The 19,153-nt window shown below is 36.7% G+C and overlaps 1 protein-coding gene across 2 annotated transcripts in view; it reads left to right on the top strand.

The window, feature by feature from the left end:
* CFI (complement factor I) overlaps positions 1-19,153 on the top strand; it is a 37,507-nt gene that overhangs the window by 3,332 nt on the left and 15,022 nt on the right. For both annotated transcript variants that reach the window (XR_003795544.1, XM_029234899.1), the window contains exons 2-8: positions 8,850-9,129; positions 10,963-11,116; positions 13,930-14,096; positions 14,967-15,080; positions 15,225-15,335; positions 18,841-18,864; positions 19,030-19,050. Coding sequence is in view for 1 of the 2 variants with exons in the window: in XM_029234899.1 (XP_029090732.1) it covers positions 8,850-9,129; positions 10,963-11,116; positions 13,930-14,096; positions 14,967-15,080; positions 15,225-15,335; positions 18,841-18,864; positions 19,030-19,050 (871 nt within the window). In the remaining variant the exon portion in view is untranslated. The remainder of the gene's footprint in view (positions 1-8,849; positions 9,130-10,962; positions 11,117-13,929; positions 14,097-14,966; positions 15,081-15,224; positions 15,336-18,840; positions 18,865-19,029; positions 19,051-19,153) is intronic.

Here is a 19,153-nt window from a genome sequence, read left to right as displayed (position 1 = left end):
CTTTCTTTCTTTCTTTCTTTCTTTCTTTCTTTCTTTCTTTCTTTCTTTCTCTCTCTCTTTCCCCCTCTCTCTCCCTTTCCCTTTCTCTTTCTTTCTTTCTGGTTCCTTGTTTTCAAGGAAATCTTCGTCTAAACCCTAGCTGAATGCAAGGTAAAGGAACCAAGACTTCAGGGACCACACAAGACAAAAAAACAAACTTTACAAAAACAGTTTAGAAAAGTTAGTAAACAAACAGCTACAATCTACAGAAAGCAAGGGAAGCAAACCCTGAGGAGAAGAAAGAATTTGATTTCAAGAATTACTACATTATAATATTCAAAATATCCAGTCTTCAACCCAAAATTATGAAGCATGTAATGAAACAAGAAAATATGTCCCATTCACATGAAAAATTAACAGAAATTATTTCTGAGGAAGAACAGACTTTGAACTTACCAGACAAAGACTTTAAGTCAACTATCTTAAATATGTTCAAAGAGCTAAAGGAAACCAGGAGGAGGATGTATGAACAAATAGAGAATATCCATGAAGAGACAGAAATCATAAAAGGAATTAGACTGAAAAGTATAACAAAGAACTTACTAGAGGGTTTTAATAGCAGATTTGAGCAGGCAGAAGAGTAAATGAACTTGAAGATTGTTCAATTAAATTATCCAATCTGAGGAACAGAAAGAAAAAAGAATAAGAGCCTAAGAGACCTGTATGATACCATCAATATATACAAAATAGGAATCTCAGAAGGAGAAGAGAGAAAGGGTCAGAGAATATTTGAAGAAATAATAGCCAAAAACTTCTTAAGTTTGATAACAGATAATAAATCTACAGATTCAGGGTGCTTACTGGTCCCCAAAAAGATAACGCTAAGAAATCCACACCAAGACACAAAATAATGAAGTTATTAAAAGCCGAGAAACAAAACAGAAGATCTTGAAAGCAGCAAGAGAAAAGCAACTCATCATGGACAAAGGATCCTCAATAAGATTAGCAGCATCTTTCTCAGCAATAACTATAAAGGCCAGAAGACAATGGGATGACATTTTTTAAGTGCCGAAAGAAAAGAACTATCAGCCAGGAATTCTATATCCAGCAAAGCTATCCTTTAAGAATGAAGGAGAAATTAAAACATTCTCAGGTAAACAAAAGCTGATGAAGGTGCTAGTATACCTGCTCTATAAGAAACACACTACAAGAAGAAAAAGGAAAGACGGAAGGAAGGAAGGAAGGAAGGAAGAAAGAAAGAAAGACACTACAAGAAAGGGAGTCCTTTAGGCTAAATGAAAGGACATTAGACAGTAACTTGAAGCCATATGAAGAAATAAAGAATTCCAGTAAAGGTAACTACATAGATAAATACAAAAGCCAATGTAATTTTATTTTTGGCTTATAACTCCTTTTTATTTCCTACACTGTTTAAAAGACAAATGTATTTAAAAATTATAAATTAACAGGCACACAATGTATAAAGATGTAACGTATAACAGTAACAACATAAAAGGGGATGGAACTGTACAGGAACAAAGTTTGTATATGCTCTTGAAGCTAGGTTGGTATGAATTCAAACTAGACTGCTATAAATTTAAGATGTTAAGTATAATCCCCATGGTAACCACAAAGAAAGTATTTTTTTAAATAATCAAAAAGAAAAGAAAATGAGAAAAAAATCAAAATTGTTTACTACAAAAAAATCAACTAAACATGAAAGAAGGCAGATGGAGGTAATGACAATAAAGGTATAAGCCATACAGAAAACAAATAGCAAAATGTCAAAAGTGAGGCCTTCTTATCAGTAATTAATTTAAATGTAAAAGGATTAAGTTCTCTAATAAATAGGCATAGATTGGTAGAATTTTTTTTTAAAAAAGATGTAATTATATGCTATCTGTAAGACAAATTTGTGATCCAAAGACACAAATGGGTTGAAAGTGAAAGGATGCAATGGAATAAAACTAGAAATCAGTAACAGAAGGGAAACTGGAAAATTCACAAATATGTGGAACATAAACAGCATACTCTTAACCAGTAGTCAAAGAAGAAATAATAAAGGAAATTAGAAAATACTTAGAGATGAGTGAAAACAAAATACAACATTCTAAAACATATGGGATTGGCAAAAGCAGTACTTAGAGGGAAAATTGTAGCAGTAAATACCTACATTACAAAGGAACAAAAATCTCAAATCAATAACCTACCTTTACACCTTAAAGAACTAGAAAAGAAGAGCAAACTAAATCCAAAGCTAGGAGAAGGAAGGAAGTAATAAATATTTGAATAGAAACAGAAAAAATTTTAAAAATAGTAAGACAATAAAATCAAACCAAAATTTTGTTCTTTGAAAAGGTCAACCAAATTGACAAACCTTAGCTAGACTGACAAAAAACAGAGAAGATTCAAATAAATAAAATCAGAAAGTGGAGACATTATTACTGACCTTACATAAATCAAAAGAATGATAAGAGAATACTGTGAACAATTATATGCCAACAAATTAGATAACCTAGATTAATGGACAAATTACTAGAAACATACAAATTACCAAAACCAACTCAAGAAGAAATAGGAAATCTGACCAGACATGTAACAAGAGATTAAATCAGTGATTTAAAAAGAAAGGAAGAAAGAAAGAAAGAAGGGAAGAAAGAAAGAAGGAAAGAAAGAGAGAAAGAAAGAAAGAAAAGGAAGTAAGGAAGGAAGGAAAGAAGGAAGGGAGGAAGAAAAGAAAGAAAGAAAAAACTTCTATCAAAGAAATGTCCAAAACCAGATGGCTTCACTGGTGAATTCTACCAAATAACAACACCAAATCTTCTCAAACTCTTTTGCCCACCCCACCCCCCCAAAAAGGAGAGAAAACTTACTTCCTAAATCATTCCATGAGGTCAATGTTACTCTGATACCAAAGTCAAAGATACTACAAGAAAAGGTACAAAGCAGAGATAACGGCTACCTCCTCCCCACCCCCATATAAAAAATTCCAGATATTTCCAATATTCTTCATTCCTGCATGTAGCTACAGATTTTCATCTAGGATAATTTCCCTTCTGCTTGAAGGACTTCTTTTTTTTTTTTTTAACATTTCTTGTAGTGCAGATACACTGGTGATTAGTTCTTTCAACTCTTGTATGTCTAAAATGGTTGTTATTTTGCTTTAATTTTCAAGTGATATTTTCGCTGGGTATAGAATTATAAGTTGACTGGGGGTTTTTTCTGGTATTTTTTAAATGTTGGTTCACTGTCTTCTTACTTGCATGAGACCTCTGTTGTCACCCTTACCTTTGTGCCTTTGCACATGGGTCTTTTTCTTTGGCTGTTTTAAAGATTTTCTCACTGTTGTTATTTGAGCAATTTGAGATGATGTGCCTTGGTGGAGTTTCCTTCATGTTTCTTCTGCTTGGGATTCATTAAGTTTATTGAATCTGTGGATTTATAATTTTTATCAAATTTGGAAAAGTTTCAGCCATTATTTCTTCGAATAACATTTTTGTTCCCATCTCATTCTCATCTCCTGTGGAACTCCAATTACACATATACTACGTATACTACACCACTTGAACCTGTCCCACAGCTCACTCATACCCTGTTCTTTTTAAAAAATTCTCATTACTTCCACATTTCATTCTGGATAGTTTCTATTAATAAATCTTTAGGTTTGTTAATCTTCTGCAATGTCCTATCTGTTGTTAGTTCCATCCAGTGTATTTTTATCTCAGATATTGTTATTTTCATCCCTAGAAGTTCAATTTGGATCTCTTATATATTTTTCTTGTCTCTACTTTTTGAACATATGGAATACAGTTATAATAAATATTATAATATACTTGCCTGCAAATTCTGACAGCTATATTAAGGATTCTGGGTAAATTTCAATCAATTTAGTTTTTCTCCTTACAGTGGGTCATATTTTCCTGTATTTTTGCATGCCTGTATTTTTTATTGGATGCCAGCTATTAGGAATATTATCCTGTTAAATACTGGGTATTTTTGTATTCCTATACATATTCTTGAGCTTTGTTCTGAGATGCAGTTAAGTTACTTGAAAACAGTTTGATCCTTTCAGGTCTTGCTTTTGAGCATTCATAGGTAGGACCAGAAAAATGCTCAGTCTAGGACTATTTGTTCCATACTACTGAGGCAAGATCCTTCTTTGTACTCCTTCCAAAGCCCCATGAATAATGAAATTTTCCAGTCTGAATGTTGAGAACAAGCACTATTCATGGCACTGTTTGAGCGTGGGCCCTGTTACCTTGATTTCTATTGGGTGGTTCTTTCCCCAGTCTCTGGTAGTTTCTTCACATTTGGGTGCTGATAAATACTCAGCTGAACAATTAAAAGGGGATCGTCTACAGAGCTACAAAGTTCTCTCTCTATGCCACTTCCTTGTTTCCAGTATTTTATTCTGTGAAGTATAGCTGCCTTGGTCTCCCAAGACTCTCAGCTTTGTCTCCTCAAGAAGTCCCTTGGGCTCAGCTCAAGTTCCTCCTCTCTGCACCACAGTCTGGGAACTCTCTGAAGGAAATCACATGGAACAGCTGTAGGGCTCACCTACCTCATTTGTTTCTTTAGTCTCAGAGATCTCTACTCTTCATTGCCTGATGTCCAGCGTCTTGAAAATCACTGTCGTCTGTATTTTGTCCATTTCTTGATTGGTTTAGGCTGAATAAGAACTAGGGTAGCTTTGGTACCCTTATAAGTCTATCTTGACTAGAAACAGAAGAATTCCCATTTAATTTTAATAATTTTAATTTAAATATCCACTTTTGGTTAGTGGCTATTTTATTAGATGGCACTATTAACAATTGCTGGGGTTGCTGAGGTTGAGTTTTTAAAATACAAATGTAAACTTCAAATGAGCACTTTTTAAAACTTATTCTTTAATAGACATTGTATTAAAAATGGAAGTTAATTCAGCCAACTTTCAGTTCTACCCTGACATAGGCAGTCTCATATGTATTATGCATTGGAATTGTTCAAATTCGTTTCAAGTATAGTTCATCTTCAAACTCTATGTTCTTACGTTTTCCTGAATTTATAATAGATTCAAAATAAAGTGTTGTCACAGCGATTATAAGAATGAAGAAACAAAAAAAGTTGAGTTTTTCAGTTTTGTCATTCTAATGGCCATTTGGAATTTTTGTTTTCAAAATATAAAATAGTAAAGACAATGCAGCCTGAAAGGTGTAATATTTTTGTTTGCTGAGTGCAAACAGTAGTTCATACAGGAAATATTTTACCTAATATTAGGTAAAATATCAGATTAGGTAAAGATACTGATACTATTCAGTATCTTTAAAATGAAATTTATTATTTTTATTAATATATTTAATTATTCTTAAACTGTAATATTATTATTCATTACTGCAACAGGCCTATATATAGGTATAGTTTTTCCTTTTTCATTAAGTATATGAATGTAATTTAAAATATTTGTCTAGTACTTTTTTCCTTATTTGTACTGTACTATGAATTTTACTTTTTACTTTTTTATTTTTCACAAGCATGATTTTGTATATATTTATATATGAAATTTCAATAAAAGAAAATATTTGCTGTTTAAATTTTTCTCTATAATTTATTATTGATTTCTTTCATGATTTTTACTGAAAATAATTTTGTTCTATAGGGGGGTTGTTTAAAAAGTACCTGTTGTTTAAAAATATACTAGGCTTGGGACTTACCTGGTGGTGCAGTGGTTAAGAATCCGCCTGCCAATGCAGGTGACATGGGGGGTTTGTGTCCTGCTCTGGGAAGATCCCACATGCCGCGGAGCAACTAAGCCCGCGTGCCACAACTACTGAGCCTGTGCTCTAGAGCCCGCGAGCCACAGCTACTGAGCCCACATACCACAACTACTGAAGCCCATGCGCCTAGAGCCCATGCTCCTAAAATCTTCAGCTCCTAAAATGTAAAATTCTCCTCAGTGTTCTCTTTTTGTTTTTGTTTTTCACCATTCATTCAATGAATACCAGGCCCACCATGCCCCTGAAGAAAGTCTGAGCTAGGAGAAAGGACCTTTCAACTGAAATGAAAGTCAGAGTCTAAATGATTACCCAGAACTGGACATTGTAGTATATGACTGTTATATATGACTGTTCCTGGGACCAAAATTCTTTTAATCTTTCACTTTTGCTCTAATCTAAGAGTGACTGAAAACTTGATGGCACTTGCCCAAGTTTCTTTCTAAAGATCAAGGAAAAACGACACCTCAGAAAGGAATAAGTTTGGGGAAAAAAATCAAGCTTTTTCGCTTGCACCCAATTAGAGTATTGCTCTTTCAATAGAAAGGCGATACGTAAAAGCCGACAGTCCCAGCTGTCAGGGCACTTCAATTTTGTCAGTGGAAGACACAGGAGCTAAGTAATTACAAAACTGTCAACTCTAATAGGTACTACAAAAGAGGTACATGGAACCATGAAAAGTATGTAATTACTAGATTTTATTCTAGATCAGTGTGTCAAAAACCAGTGTAGTTAATCGCAAATTTGTCAAACTTCCTGGCTATTTGATAAAGTTTACTGAAAAGCATGTTGGATAGAATGACTTTCACAGCTTTTGCAAATTTTTGTGTGGTTTTTAAATGACTGGTTTTTATTTGTCTTCATCATAGCCCTTAAAGATCGTTCAATTTGTTTCTGCCCCAGCTTGCTGTTAACTGCAGCTGGAGGGCACTGAGCAAGGTGGGGGGGGGCGTGTTATGGCTGGAGGCTGGGGAGACTGGACCAAAGGATGCCCATCCTCCAAAGGGGGGTGTCTAGGGGACAGAGAGAGAGCCTTGATTTTCCACAACTGGCTTTTGACCCAGTTGACCTATTCCCAGCCTTCATTGTATTTCCTCTGGATTCCTGCAGGTCTAATTGGCCTCCTGCCTGTTTGTCTGATCTGATCTCCAGAAAGATCTTCCTCAAATGCAAATTTGCTCCACTGTTTAGTCTCTCAGTGGCTCCCTGTTCTTGCTGTTCTTGTTCTCACAGTCCTGTCCGGAGCACCTCCCACCACCCTTGCCAGCTGACTCCTCAGTGCTCTCAGTGCTCATCCCAGACATCAGCTGTTCTTGGAGATGTTCTCAAGCCTCCTAGTCAGGCCATGGGACCGCTGTCCTGATGGCATCCCCGGCCCACGTCTACCAGGGAAACTGTCAGTCACGCTTGCCTGTCTCTCTTCTGGTTGGTGTACTCCTTAGGCAGGGATTTTTATCCCTCTGACCCCAGCCTCAGGCTGTTCCCTGGCACAGAGTGGTGCTTACTAAATCATTTAGTGAATTAATTGATGAATGAGAGAATCGTCTTTTTTCCAAGCTTCAGACACACATTTCCCTTTTCTACAAAATATCTCCAAATGCACATCCTTCAGGCATATCAGAATCAACAGGTCCCAAGCCAAACTCATAATTCTCTACCTTAACTTAATATCTATATTGATTAATGGCATTATACATCCTTACTAACACTCAGCCTCAAAATCTAGTTCTACTGTCAACCCCTACATGCATTAAATTGTCCAGTCCTCTTGCTTTTGCTTGTTCAAGTGTCTTTCCAAATCATTTTCTTGCTCCACTCCTGCTTCCTCTTCCTCCCCAGTTTCCTAACCAATGACTATCCCAGTTGAAGCACACAAGCCCATCACTTGGGACTGCTCACGATTCCCTAAATACATTGTGCACCATTCCTCCTGTGTTTTGCTAGCACCTACCCTCTGCTAACACCTGACCTTCCTCACCTTGCTCAGATGCCCCATGAGGCTGTTTAAAATGCCCCTGGAGGGAATTCCCTGGCGGTCCAGTGGTTAAGACTCTGTGCTTCCACTGCAGGGAGCACGGGTTCAATCCCTAGTTGGGATACCCGATCCTGCATGCCACAGGGGGCAGCCAAAAAAAAAAAAATGCCCCCGGAAATACTTGTTCTCTCGCACTCTGGATTTCCAAGAATACTATATCTTATTTGTATGACTGTTACATCACTTACCCCAGTTATTATGCATGTTTCTATCTTATTGTCTAGATATCAAGCCCTTGGAAGACAGAGTCCATGTCATGTTCATCTTAGCAGGATTTTGCACAAAATAGGAGTTTAGCAAATGGTTTTGCATTTATTAATAGAATTAATCGATTTCATTCCTCAATTCATTCCATGAGACTATAATTACCACCAAATTTTCTACTCCTTAACTTAACTGTCGAGATTCATTGATTTCTTCAAAGGCAGAATTTTATGTTGGCTTTTGAATAATAACAGCTCCCACTGATTTCATGCCTAGTACCTGCCAACCATTATACACATTTTATTTCTAATGCTTACAATAACCTTGCAAAATAGAAGGAAACATTTTACAGATGAGGAAACATGTTTCATGAGGGTAAGTAACTTGCTCAAGGCCATATAAGTGCCCAAGTTGAGACTAGAAGCCAGGGTTGTTTGATTCTAAAAACCACAAGACCACATTACCCTCATCTATACTGTGGGGTATATGAGTCTGTTTTGTTCCTTTCCTTCATGTATTCATCTTTTCTTTTTTAATGTGCCATAGTATACCTAAATAATGTCCTGATAACATATGTTTAGACTATTTTTCTATTTTTAATAAATTCCAGGAAGGGGAAGCTTTTGGTACACAGCATCTGAAGAAGGTTATATCAACATTTATTTCCATGATTTGAGTTTAAAAATTACCTGTCACGCTTCCCTTATCAGCACAGAGAATTATCACTGACGAAACATGTCTTATACTGTATGCATTTCTTTGGGACGGTGATACTGATGAATCTGAATACCCATGTATCACTGGTCATTTGTAGCTCATGTATTCATCTTTAAAAAGATTTTAGTTTGTTGCTAAGCTAATGTTTATTTTGTGCTTTATAGTCCACTTCAACATCAGACACATCTCAAGAGGATCTCGTGGAGAAAAAGTGCTTAACTGAAAAACACACATGTCTCTCCTGCAATAAAGTCTTCTGCCAACCATGGCAGAAATGCATCGACGGGACCTGTGTTTGTAAACTTCCTTATCAGTGCCCAAAGAATGGTACCAGGGTGTGTTCAGTTAATGGGAAAAGCTACCCAACTTACTGTCAGCAAAAGAGTTTTGAATGTCTTCGTCCAGAGGCAAAGTTTTTAAAAACAGGAACATGCACAGGTGAAGGTAGGAAAAGCCTAGTTTATTTTGTAAGAAGAAAACTGTCTACTATATTTTCTATTAGAAAATACTTTTCCTATGAAATGTTATGACGACAACTCAAAATTCTTCTCTAGACCCTCACTAGTAACTGGGGTGATAGCTAAAGAAATTAGGGGATCATCAGAATCTAGCCAGCCCTTGAGTCTAGAGCATGAGGCCCTGAGGCTGGTCCTTCCCCTCAGTGCCTATGCCATTCTCTGCTGTCCAGCCCTTCAAAATTATCCCCACTCTCACTTCTGCTTGGCTAAAGGGATTATTCCCAGAGCTGTTGAGTTGGTTCAGAACCCAGTGAAAAGGGCTTTGCATGAGACTGGTACTGATATGGAACCCCTTTGAACCCCAGCCCCAATAATTTCTTCCAGCATCCATCCCACCAGTCCCTACCCCTTTCCCTAGCCCCAACCCATCAGCCCTGATCCAAGGTTTAGCTCAGGCCATTGCTGGCCTAGGATATACTCCAAACTAGCAAACTTGGCACATCAGATCAGAGAGCTTGTCAAGACTTCATCCAGGTGCCTAATGTAGTGAGGAGGTCTGGGACCCTAATATGTAGATTAGCAGAGTGCTTAAGATTTAAGGGTCTCACTGTCAGTCAGACTTAGTTGTAAGCCCCTCCAAGCCCCACCTCAATTACTGCAAACTCTGTGGCCTCTCTGGAATGCAGTTTTCACATCTGTAAAATGTGAGTAACAGTAGTTCCTAACTCATAAGACTCTTGTGAAAATTAAATAACATGATGTATGTAAAGCTCTGTGACTAGTACACAGAGAGCGCTCATGAAATTTTAGCTATGACAGCAAACCTTAAGCTCGTTGTCTTCTGATATGAATTATCACAGACATTTCATGAATTTACAGAAGAATGCTTAAAACGTTCTTTTTAGAGTTACCATGTTGTATGCCAGCACACAGTAGCCCAAATATTTTTGTATTGCTGAGTTAAGATGTTAAGGTACTGTGGAAGAGGAAGAAGAAAGTTCCGTGATTGAGTCCATCTCTCTTACTTGTTGGAGAGGACGAAAGCAACTGTGGAGATTATTTTGTCAGGGTCAGACTTCTGTTCTCTTGAGGCATGAAATGTCTTAAATATATGAGAATACATAAACCTTTCTTACATTTTCATTATTTGCTTGGCTAACTTTTAAGAGCACGGATTTTGGAGTCAGATCAATATAGCAGATTCGGATTCCTGGCTTCAGTCCTTGAGCAAGTAACTTAATCTCATGTATAAAAATGGATAAATTTAGATTCCTCATGTGTAAAAATAGGGATAAATATCACCCTAATCTTCATAGGGTTGATATGAGGATTTTATAGTACTTTTTTTTACAACTGGGTAGCATAGCCACTGACACATAATAAGCCCTCATAAAATGATTGCTTACCATTGGTTAAAATCTTCATGGTGGGTCTTCCCTGGTGGCGTAGTGGTTAAGAATCCGCCTGCCAATGCAGGGGACACGGGTTCAACCCCTGGCCCGGGAAGATCCCACATGCTGCGGAGCAACTAAACCCACGAGCCACAACTACTGAAGCCCGTGCACCTAGAGCCCGTGCTTTGCAACAAGAGAAGCCACCGCAATGAGAAGCCTGCGCACCGCAACGAAGAGTAGCCCCCGCTCACCACAACTAGAGAAAGCCCGTGCCCAGAGACGAAGACCCAACGCAGCCAAAACAAGAAAAAAATCTTCATGGTGTTCAAAGTTAATTAGAAATTATGTATTTTATTACTTTAGAGACTTAATCAAGAGGAGGAAGAGTGCCTGAATATTGCTCATTCTTTTTTTTTTAATTTTAGAAGAATTTAGTGTTTCCTTGGAGAATGAAAAAGGACATTCAGAAGGAATTGTTGAAGTAAAACTTGTAGACCAAGATAAAAAAATGTTTGTGTGTGGAAAAAGCTGGAGCATTACACAGGCCAACGTGGCCTGCCTTGACCTTGGATTTCCACTGTGAGTGCTTTGTGTCACTGAATTTCCCCAGGGCTGATTTGATTATTCCAACTTTTTTTTTATTTTTGATTACCATATCTTTCTGTGCCTCAACTTCCTCAACTGTAACCTGAGCATATTAACTGCCTGTCATGAGGATGAAGTTTGTTTATGCTCAACTAGCACTTAGAACACTGCTGAGCACCCAAAGTTTGCTCAGGTATCTGGATGCAATCCTTTGCCCATCTGTAGACTTGCAAATACATTCATCATCATCTCTATTCACCTATGATTACGTCCACTCCTTCATACCTAATGTTGTTTATATATGCCTTCTCTCTTTTTTTTCTCAACCTTGCAGAGATGTGTCCATTTGATTAGTGTTTTTGATTTTTGTATTTGTAAATTTTCTTTTGTTTCTTTATTTTCATTAACTTTTATCTTTGGCTCTCTCTCTTCTTTTCCCTACTGTATTTTTTCTAATTCTGTTAGTTTTTCTTATTTTCTAATGTAAGCATTTAAGGTACAAATTTCCCTCTAGGTAATGCTTCATCTGCATGCCATAACTCTCTATAAGTGGATATTTTATTTATTGTTCAGTTCAAAATATTTTCTCATTTTCAATATAATTTCTTCTTTGACTCATACATAATTTAGAAGTTTCTTTTTTTACATTCCTAATGAGTATATTAGTTCGCTTTTGGTTAACTTTTTTATATAGATTTACCATTTAAGTTTATTGTGGAGAGAGAATGTCTCCATATGATGACAATTGTTTAAATATGTTTTTGAGACTTGCTTTGTACTGAGTATATTTTAAATGCTTCATGTGCAGGGTTCTGCATAATAGATGTGTTATCCATTAGAAAGCTTGTTGATTGCTTTATTCAAATATTTTCCCATTTATTTACTTACAAGTTTTCTATGCTTTTATCTTTTAAGTGTGTCCCTTATAAACAACACATATCTAGATTTTTTTTAAAAATACAATATGACAATAACTGTCTGAAGAGTTTAGTCCATTTACATTATTGTGATTATTTACACTGTTGAATTTATTTTTCCTGTCTTGTTTTGGGCTTATTAGTTACCCTGCTTTTTCTGTCCTCTTGTTTCTTCCTTTTTAAATTTCTATTAGGTTAATAAAGCTGCTGTTGTTGTTTCTTAATCTTCTCCTTTTTCTTCCTCTAATTTGTTTGAAAATTATATACATCCTATTTCTATTCCTTTAGCGGTTATCTTTACATTTATACTATGAACCCTTAACTTAGAAAGTCCTTGGCCTCTTCAGGAATAATATCAATACAAAGAATGGCATTACCATGTCAAGTTTCCAGTATTTTGTTCAACCTTATTTTTATATATTCCTGAAGTTAATTACTATCATTATATAATAAGCAATTATCATTACTTTTGTTCAGTCAGTGCTTACTCAGATGTACTTCATGTTTACCAACTTCCTGGTTTGTTGTTGCTTCTTTCATCTCACTTCTTTGTTCTGGCTTCAATTTTCTTCTTCCTAAACCACATCTGCTAGTAGTTCATTAGTGAGAGTCTCTTATGATTAAATTGAGCCATAGAGTATTTCTTATTTTCGACAGTTTGTGACCCACAACCTGTGATTCAACCTAATGGCAAACTCTCTCACTCTTTGATCTCCTAATTTTTGTTCTTATATTTTGTATAAGCTCATGAACAGACTTCTCTGATTTTAGCCAGTGGGTATTTCCCTTAATTCCTTAAGAGCTCATTGAGGACATTTATCTAGTACTTTTAGATATTTATAGGTTGAGAGGTTTTACAGATTATTCACGTGTCAGATTGCCCCAAATGGCTCCCATCTGTTCTCATATTTCGATGTGGTTTGGCACAGTTTCATGACCACTATATCTTCATTATGGATCTGAACTTCTTTGTTCCATTTAATTGCTCTCTTTTTCCCTTTCATTGTAATTTATCTGATATTTATATTGCCATTACTGCTTAATTTTTGTTTACATTTGCCTGATGCATCTTTGCTCAACCTTTTATTTTTAACCCATTTTCCCCATTAACTTCTAGAGAAAAGCAGGGAGCAATTGAATGTTCTGGAAGAATAGCTCACTGTAACTCATCATCTCTAGGATATCGGGTCACTGAGGTAGCCTCTTAGCTACACAAATTCTGAACAAACTGAGAAGTCCAAGCAATGGCACATAGATGTCAAAATATCACTTAATACTGTCAAGACTGAATTGACGATGTAGCTTAGCGTAAAAGCAAAATGGACCTGCTAGAATCAAACTAACTGAACCTCCCTGATCCCAGGCAACAATGGGGACAACCAGGTAAGACTTACAGCATTCGGCAGGTGAAGAGGACCCAAAAGGAAAAAATAGAAGAGCTGGGCTGACCTTTCCTGGTTTACATTTCCAAAATTCCCTGATAAAATTAATCCACTCCCTTCCTGGAGAGAACAGGAGTTAAGCCGTAGAGAGAGGCCAAGAATGACACATCTCAGGTTGGAAAGAAATCAGCAGTGTGGACGAAGAGGCATTCCTCCTTAACAAGAAACAGAGGAGAGGAAACCAATATTTGTGGGTGCTTGCCATGTTTTGAACTTTGGCCAGTCAGTTTAAACTGATTGTTTTAGTTAATCTTTGCAAAACTCAATGAGGTAGTTATATTCCCTGTTACAGGTGAAGATATTGAAGCTCAGAGAATTTAAGCATATTGCCCAATCTATCACCCTTATGTAGAAAATAAGAGGAAATAGTCCTTTACCTCCTACAGTAAAGTTATAAATACAAAGTACTAATTATTCTACCTTACTGTTTCATTTATTTGATTTGCAGAGGTGCTCTTGATACTCAAAGCAGAGATCGTCATATAAATTCCACTGAATGTCTACATGTGCATTGTCGAGGATTTGAGACCACTTTGGCTGAATGTACTTTTACCAAGGGACTAACTAACAGTTCCGAGGGTTTGGCTGATGTGGTGTGTTACACAGGGAGTGAAGGTTAGTGGAGAACTGGCCTGATATTTTCCCTTCCTTCAAAGTTGTTTATTTCACGTCAAGTCTGTAGTAAACAAACAAATTACAGATACCCTCTTGCCAGACAAACACAATGGCAAAATCATATTTTGGGTTTTAGAGCCGAAATGGGTGCTTTTCCCCTATTATACCTTTTTTGCCATTCAGATATTACTTCTATCCAGGTTCCTATATGGGAAGTAAAGTTGCTTGACTCCCCTTTGATTCCTTGAATATATGGATTAAAGTTGATGTAGCAAACACAAGTTAATAAAACATTAGAAGAAACTCAGCATCTCCCTCGAGAGGTCCGGCCAATTACACATTCCTTTAAAATGGTTAAGTGACCACATCTGTGCCTCAGGCAATCATTGCCACTTTTCTCCTTCATCCTGACCTTGGAATATTTTTGCCATATATACAGTATTAAAGACCAAAGCCTTTTTTGGTGCTAAAAAATAAGTACCATCAAAATGTAAACAGCACTGCCAAGTAAGCCTCAGGATGGGGGTGGGGGATAAAGTAGTAGCGTGAAAGGAATGGATGAGCACCAGAGTTCGCCAGTGTCAGCAAGGGCTCCTGATTCCCGAAACCCCTGCCCCATCTCAGCGAGCAGAGACCTCCACAATGAATGCTGGTTTTCAGAGATTATAAAAGGGCATCCACAAGACAGCTTTGGCGTTTAGTTTCCTTATTAATCGTATATACTATGTCAATGCTACCACCCATACATTTTATATCATTTTTTATTTGTGCCTGGTTTTATCTTCAGGTCCCCATTAATCCAAACATGTGATAAAGATGTCACCCACAACTCCACAGATAAATTTCACAAAGATAATTCCTACTTTACAGTTTCTCCAACAAACGACTCCTTTCAGTGTGTGAATGGGAAACACATTCCTCAGAAGAAGGCCTGTGATGGTGTCAATGATTGTGGAGACCAGAGTGATGAGTTGTGCTGTAAAGGTAGAAATGAATCTAGGCTTTAAACTCTCAAAAGCATTCTTTTGACTAAGAAAGTAGAAGCAACTTTACCATTGAATTAAGATTCCATCTCATTCCATTTTAAGAATGAAAAAACACACCCCTCTTGTATTTATGTTTGCACAGAGTGCCGAGGTGAAAGTTTTTTCTGTAAATCGGGTGTTTGTATTCCAAAGCAGTATAAGTGCAATGGTGAGGTGGACTGCATTACTGGAGAAGATGAAATTGGTTGTGAAGGTAATTTAAAGTTTCATGGTTACTGTTTTTCATTATTTGACCCAGGGGTTTTAGCAGGCTTTGTAATTATTGCCTAGAGCCAGTTCGTCAATAGGGAATATAAAATGGCAATTTCATTTTTTAAAATTTTTATTGAAGTATAATTAATTTACAATGCTGTGTTAGTTTCAGGTGTACAGCACAGTGACATATATATATATATATATATATATATATATATATATTCTTTTTCAGATTCTTTTCCCTTATAGGTTATTACAAAATATTGAGTAGAGCTCCCTGTGCTATACAGTAGGTCCTTGTTGGTTATCCATTTTATATATAGTAGTGTGTACATATTAACTCCTAATTTATTTCTCCCCCCTTCTCTTTAAAAATGGCAATTTCTAACTCAACATTCCTTCTGCGTTTATTAACTGGAATTCTATAGAGAAGAACTATTTTGTTTTCACGAAATTCAGTTCATCATAGAAAGGCAGAATGATATAATTCTTTCCCTTTACTTACCAAGTTTCAAAGCAATGAGTAGGTGCTCTTTGCTTGTTGGTGCTCATTGGAAAACCTCCAAAGGTGGAAAATATTTACTAGGTACCTACTGTGTCCCACACAGACTGACTTCCTGCTCCCATTGATGCTTTCTGGAGGAAACATCTCCCTAAGTTAATATAGTCATTCATCTACTCAACGGATATTTATTAAGTTCTTACTATGTGTGCCAGATCCTGTTCCAGATGCTGGGGTTACAATAGTGAATAATATTTCAAAATCCCTGCCCCCTCATGGATCTTATATTCTAGTGGAGGAAGAGAAACAATAGAGAAATAAGTAAAAATATCTAGTAAAATAATACTAAGAAAAAAAATAAAGCAAGCAAGGAAGATGTCAAATGCCCTGGGGAGGGGGCTAGCAGTAAGTTCTGAAATTTTAGATAAGGCGGCTTGGGAAGGCTCACTCACTATTACTTTTAGGCAAAGCGCCGAAGGAAAAGATGGAGCCAGCCATGCAGATGTCTGCAGAAGAGTATTCTAGGCAGAGGCAACAACCAGTGCAGTGTTCCTAAGACAGGACCATTCCAGTATGTTTGAGAGACAATCAGCAAGGAGGCTAGTGTGGTGGGTATTCCAGGTGGGGTTGGTGGGTTAGAAGACAAGCAGTGGGAGAGGTTGGAGTGGTGCTTGGGTGGAAGATCAAGGCAGATCCAGTGAGGCCTGTTAGTGAGTGAAATTGGGTCTCTAAGCAGAGGAACGGCATGATCTGACTTACATTTTAAATCACGATTACCCTGGCTGCTGGGTGGGTGGGGAATAGGCTGTATGAGGGCGAGGGGCGAAGCAGGGCAACCAGGGAGGAAGCTACTGCAATAATCCAGGGAAGAGATGATAGTGACTAGGATAAGTTGGTAGGAATGGAAATGATGAGAAGCAGTCAGATTCTGGATATGTTTTGAAACTAGAGCCAAAAAGATATGCTGATAGATTGGATGGGGGTGTGAGAACAAATGAGCAGTCAAGGGCGGCTCCAGGGGCTTTGGCCTGAGAATGGAAAGGATGGAGCTGCTTTCTTCAAAGATGGGAAGGCTGCAGGAGGAGTGTGGGTCCTTGAATCCACCTCACTTATGGAACGAATCCAGTGGTGCGCTGGTAAATGTTTAACAGTTGGCTTTGAAGAGGGACAGGGACTCCCTGATTTGTAGCTTTTGCTAATTTCTGGGCTGTAAATTACTCCCACCGTGGGTGATTTCAAGCCATTGACATGATGTCACAGAACGCAAACTGGGAAGTGACACAACAGCCTCCTGTGTAGTGGTAAAGTCCGTGTCAGGACACCACTGAATTACTGTTAATGGTTTATTGTAGGTTTTTGTACTCGTCTTACCTTTCCTTCTCAACAGCAAACACCTTTAAAACAGGATCAAATTATTTTTACGTTCCAAATGTCCCAGGTAAAGTGCCTTCCACATAAGCATTAAATAAATGTTGAAGATATGTATGGATAAGTTAATTGATATTAATTATGTATAATTGCTTGGTATGCCAAGTATTTGACTTTAATGAAATTTTGTTTAATTTTCCATTGATATCAGTTCTTAAAAGACACACTTTTTAGGATTTCAAATCACGTTAATTTATTTGAAGGGTATAAAGCAGTTGAGCAAAATACTTTAATTTGGTTAAATGTAGTGAAACTCTTAGTGAAGAGAGGAAAGAAAGAAATTTCAAAAAATTTTTCAGGGAGGAAGACAGTGCCCTGACTTTTGCTAGTGCAGCTTGATAGCTTCCCTCACCCTCAGTTTTACTGAGATATAGTTGACATACAACACTGTAGAAGTTTAAGGTGTACAGCATGAGCTTGACTCATATATTGCAAAATTATTACCAAAATAAGTTTAGTTGATATCCATCACCTCATATAGTTACAATTCTTTTTCCTTGTGATGAGAACTTTCAGGATTTACTCAAAGAAACTTTCAAGTATACCATACAGCAGTGTTAACTATCGTCACCATGCTGGTGACGTCACTAGCCCCAGTGCTTATTTACCTTATAACTGCAAGTTTGTACTTTTTGACCACCTTCACCCAGTTCCCCACCTTCACCCAATCCCCTAGCCCCCAACCCCTGCCCCTGGTAGCCACAAATCTGACCTCTTTTTCTACGAGTTTGGATTTTTTAGATGCCATATATAAGTGAAGCCGTACAGCATTTGTCTCTCTCTGAAGCTTTCACTGCTTCAATATAATATTTTGGGTTTCCTCTCTACCTCCTCCTCTTCCTCCCCTCTCCATCCCTCTTCTCCTCCTCAGAATTTGTTAGTTTATCAGAAAAAAAAAAAAAAAGAATCCTACTGCAAGGGAATAACTATAACATAAAGCTTACTTTTAGTATTAATTTCTTGAATCCATATCAAAAATACATTTTGTCAACTGTCATTGTTACTTCAGTTTATCCATCTTTAGAGTGAGCTGTGCTTTGTATTTCAATAATGATTCTAATTTTTCCCTCTCTGAGAAAGGGCAAGTGAGAGCAGAGATGTGAAATAAATATATATTCATTGATCTCTCCTTTCAGGGAACAGATCAGAATCACTAAACCAAGGGAGGTTTGGAGTATACCTTAATTTCATTTATCCTTTATAAGCCCACTTTTTATTAATATAAGTTAAAAAGAGTAAATAAATTTTGTTTAACTGTATAATAAGTCTGCTGTTGGGTATGTATTCAAATGTATCTAAAATACGAATCCTTTTTTAAAACTGAAGTTAAAATGATTTCCTTGCTGTGGTGAAACTGGTGTGTGTTTAAATGTAAGATGAAATATTTGTTAAGCAGTATTAAAAATCAAAGTATTAGGTTGTGCCCACAAAAAATGGCATACTGTGGTTCCCTTTTATCTTTTTGTAAATATTAAAGTTGTTATACTATTACTGAAATATTAATGATAAGTGTATATTTAATTCAAATGAAAATGATCTCTTTGCTACAGTGAGTTTCTTGTTTTGTTTTTAGGAACTGGACATCCTGAAATTAAAGGTAAATCTATTTTTACAATAGATTTAAATAAATAAATTTTGTAAATTTATATTACAAAATTGAGAAGAAGAATAAGGTGTTCTAGCTTGAAATGGTATGCATTTTTTTCCCAAACAAAAATTATCCTTTGCTGTGGTAATTTTTTTGTTTTTGTTCTTTTTTCAGGCGCTTTACATATGGCTCAAGGTAAAAAAATTATTAAAATTTCGGGATATTGCAGAATTGAAACAAAATACAAGCAAGCACTGCTGTTATCTTATATTTTAAGGTAACTATTAACTGAGGATGA

This window comes from Monodon monoceros, unplaced genomic scaffold (genome assembly GCF_005190385.1).
Source record: "Monodon monoceros isolate NGI ecotype Baffin Bay Population unplaced genomic scaffold, NGI_Narwhal_1 Super_Scaffold_20, whole genome shotgun sequence".
Classification (NCBI taxonomy): Eukaryota; Metazoa; Chordata; class Mammalia; order Artiodactyla; family Monodontidae; genus Monodon; species Monodon monoceros.
The sequence above is the reverse complement of the archived record's forward strand: the minus strand, read 5'-3'. Positions and strand labels throughout refer to the sequence as shown.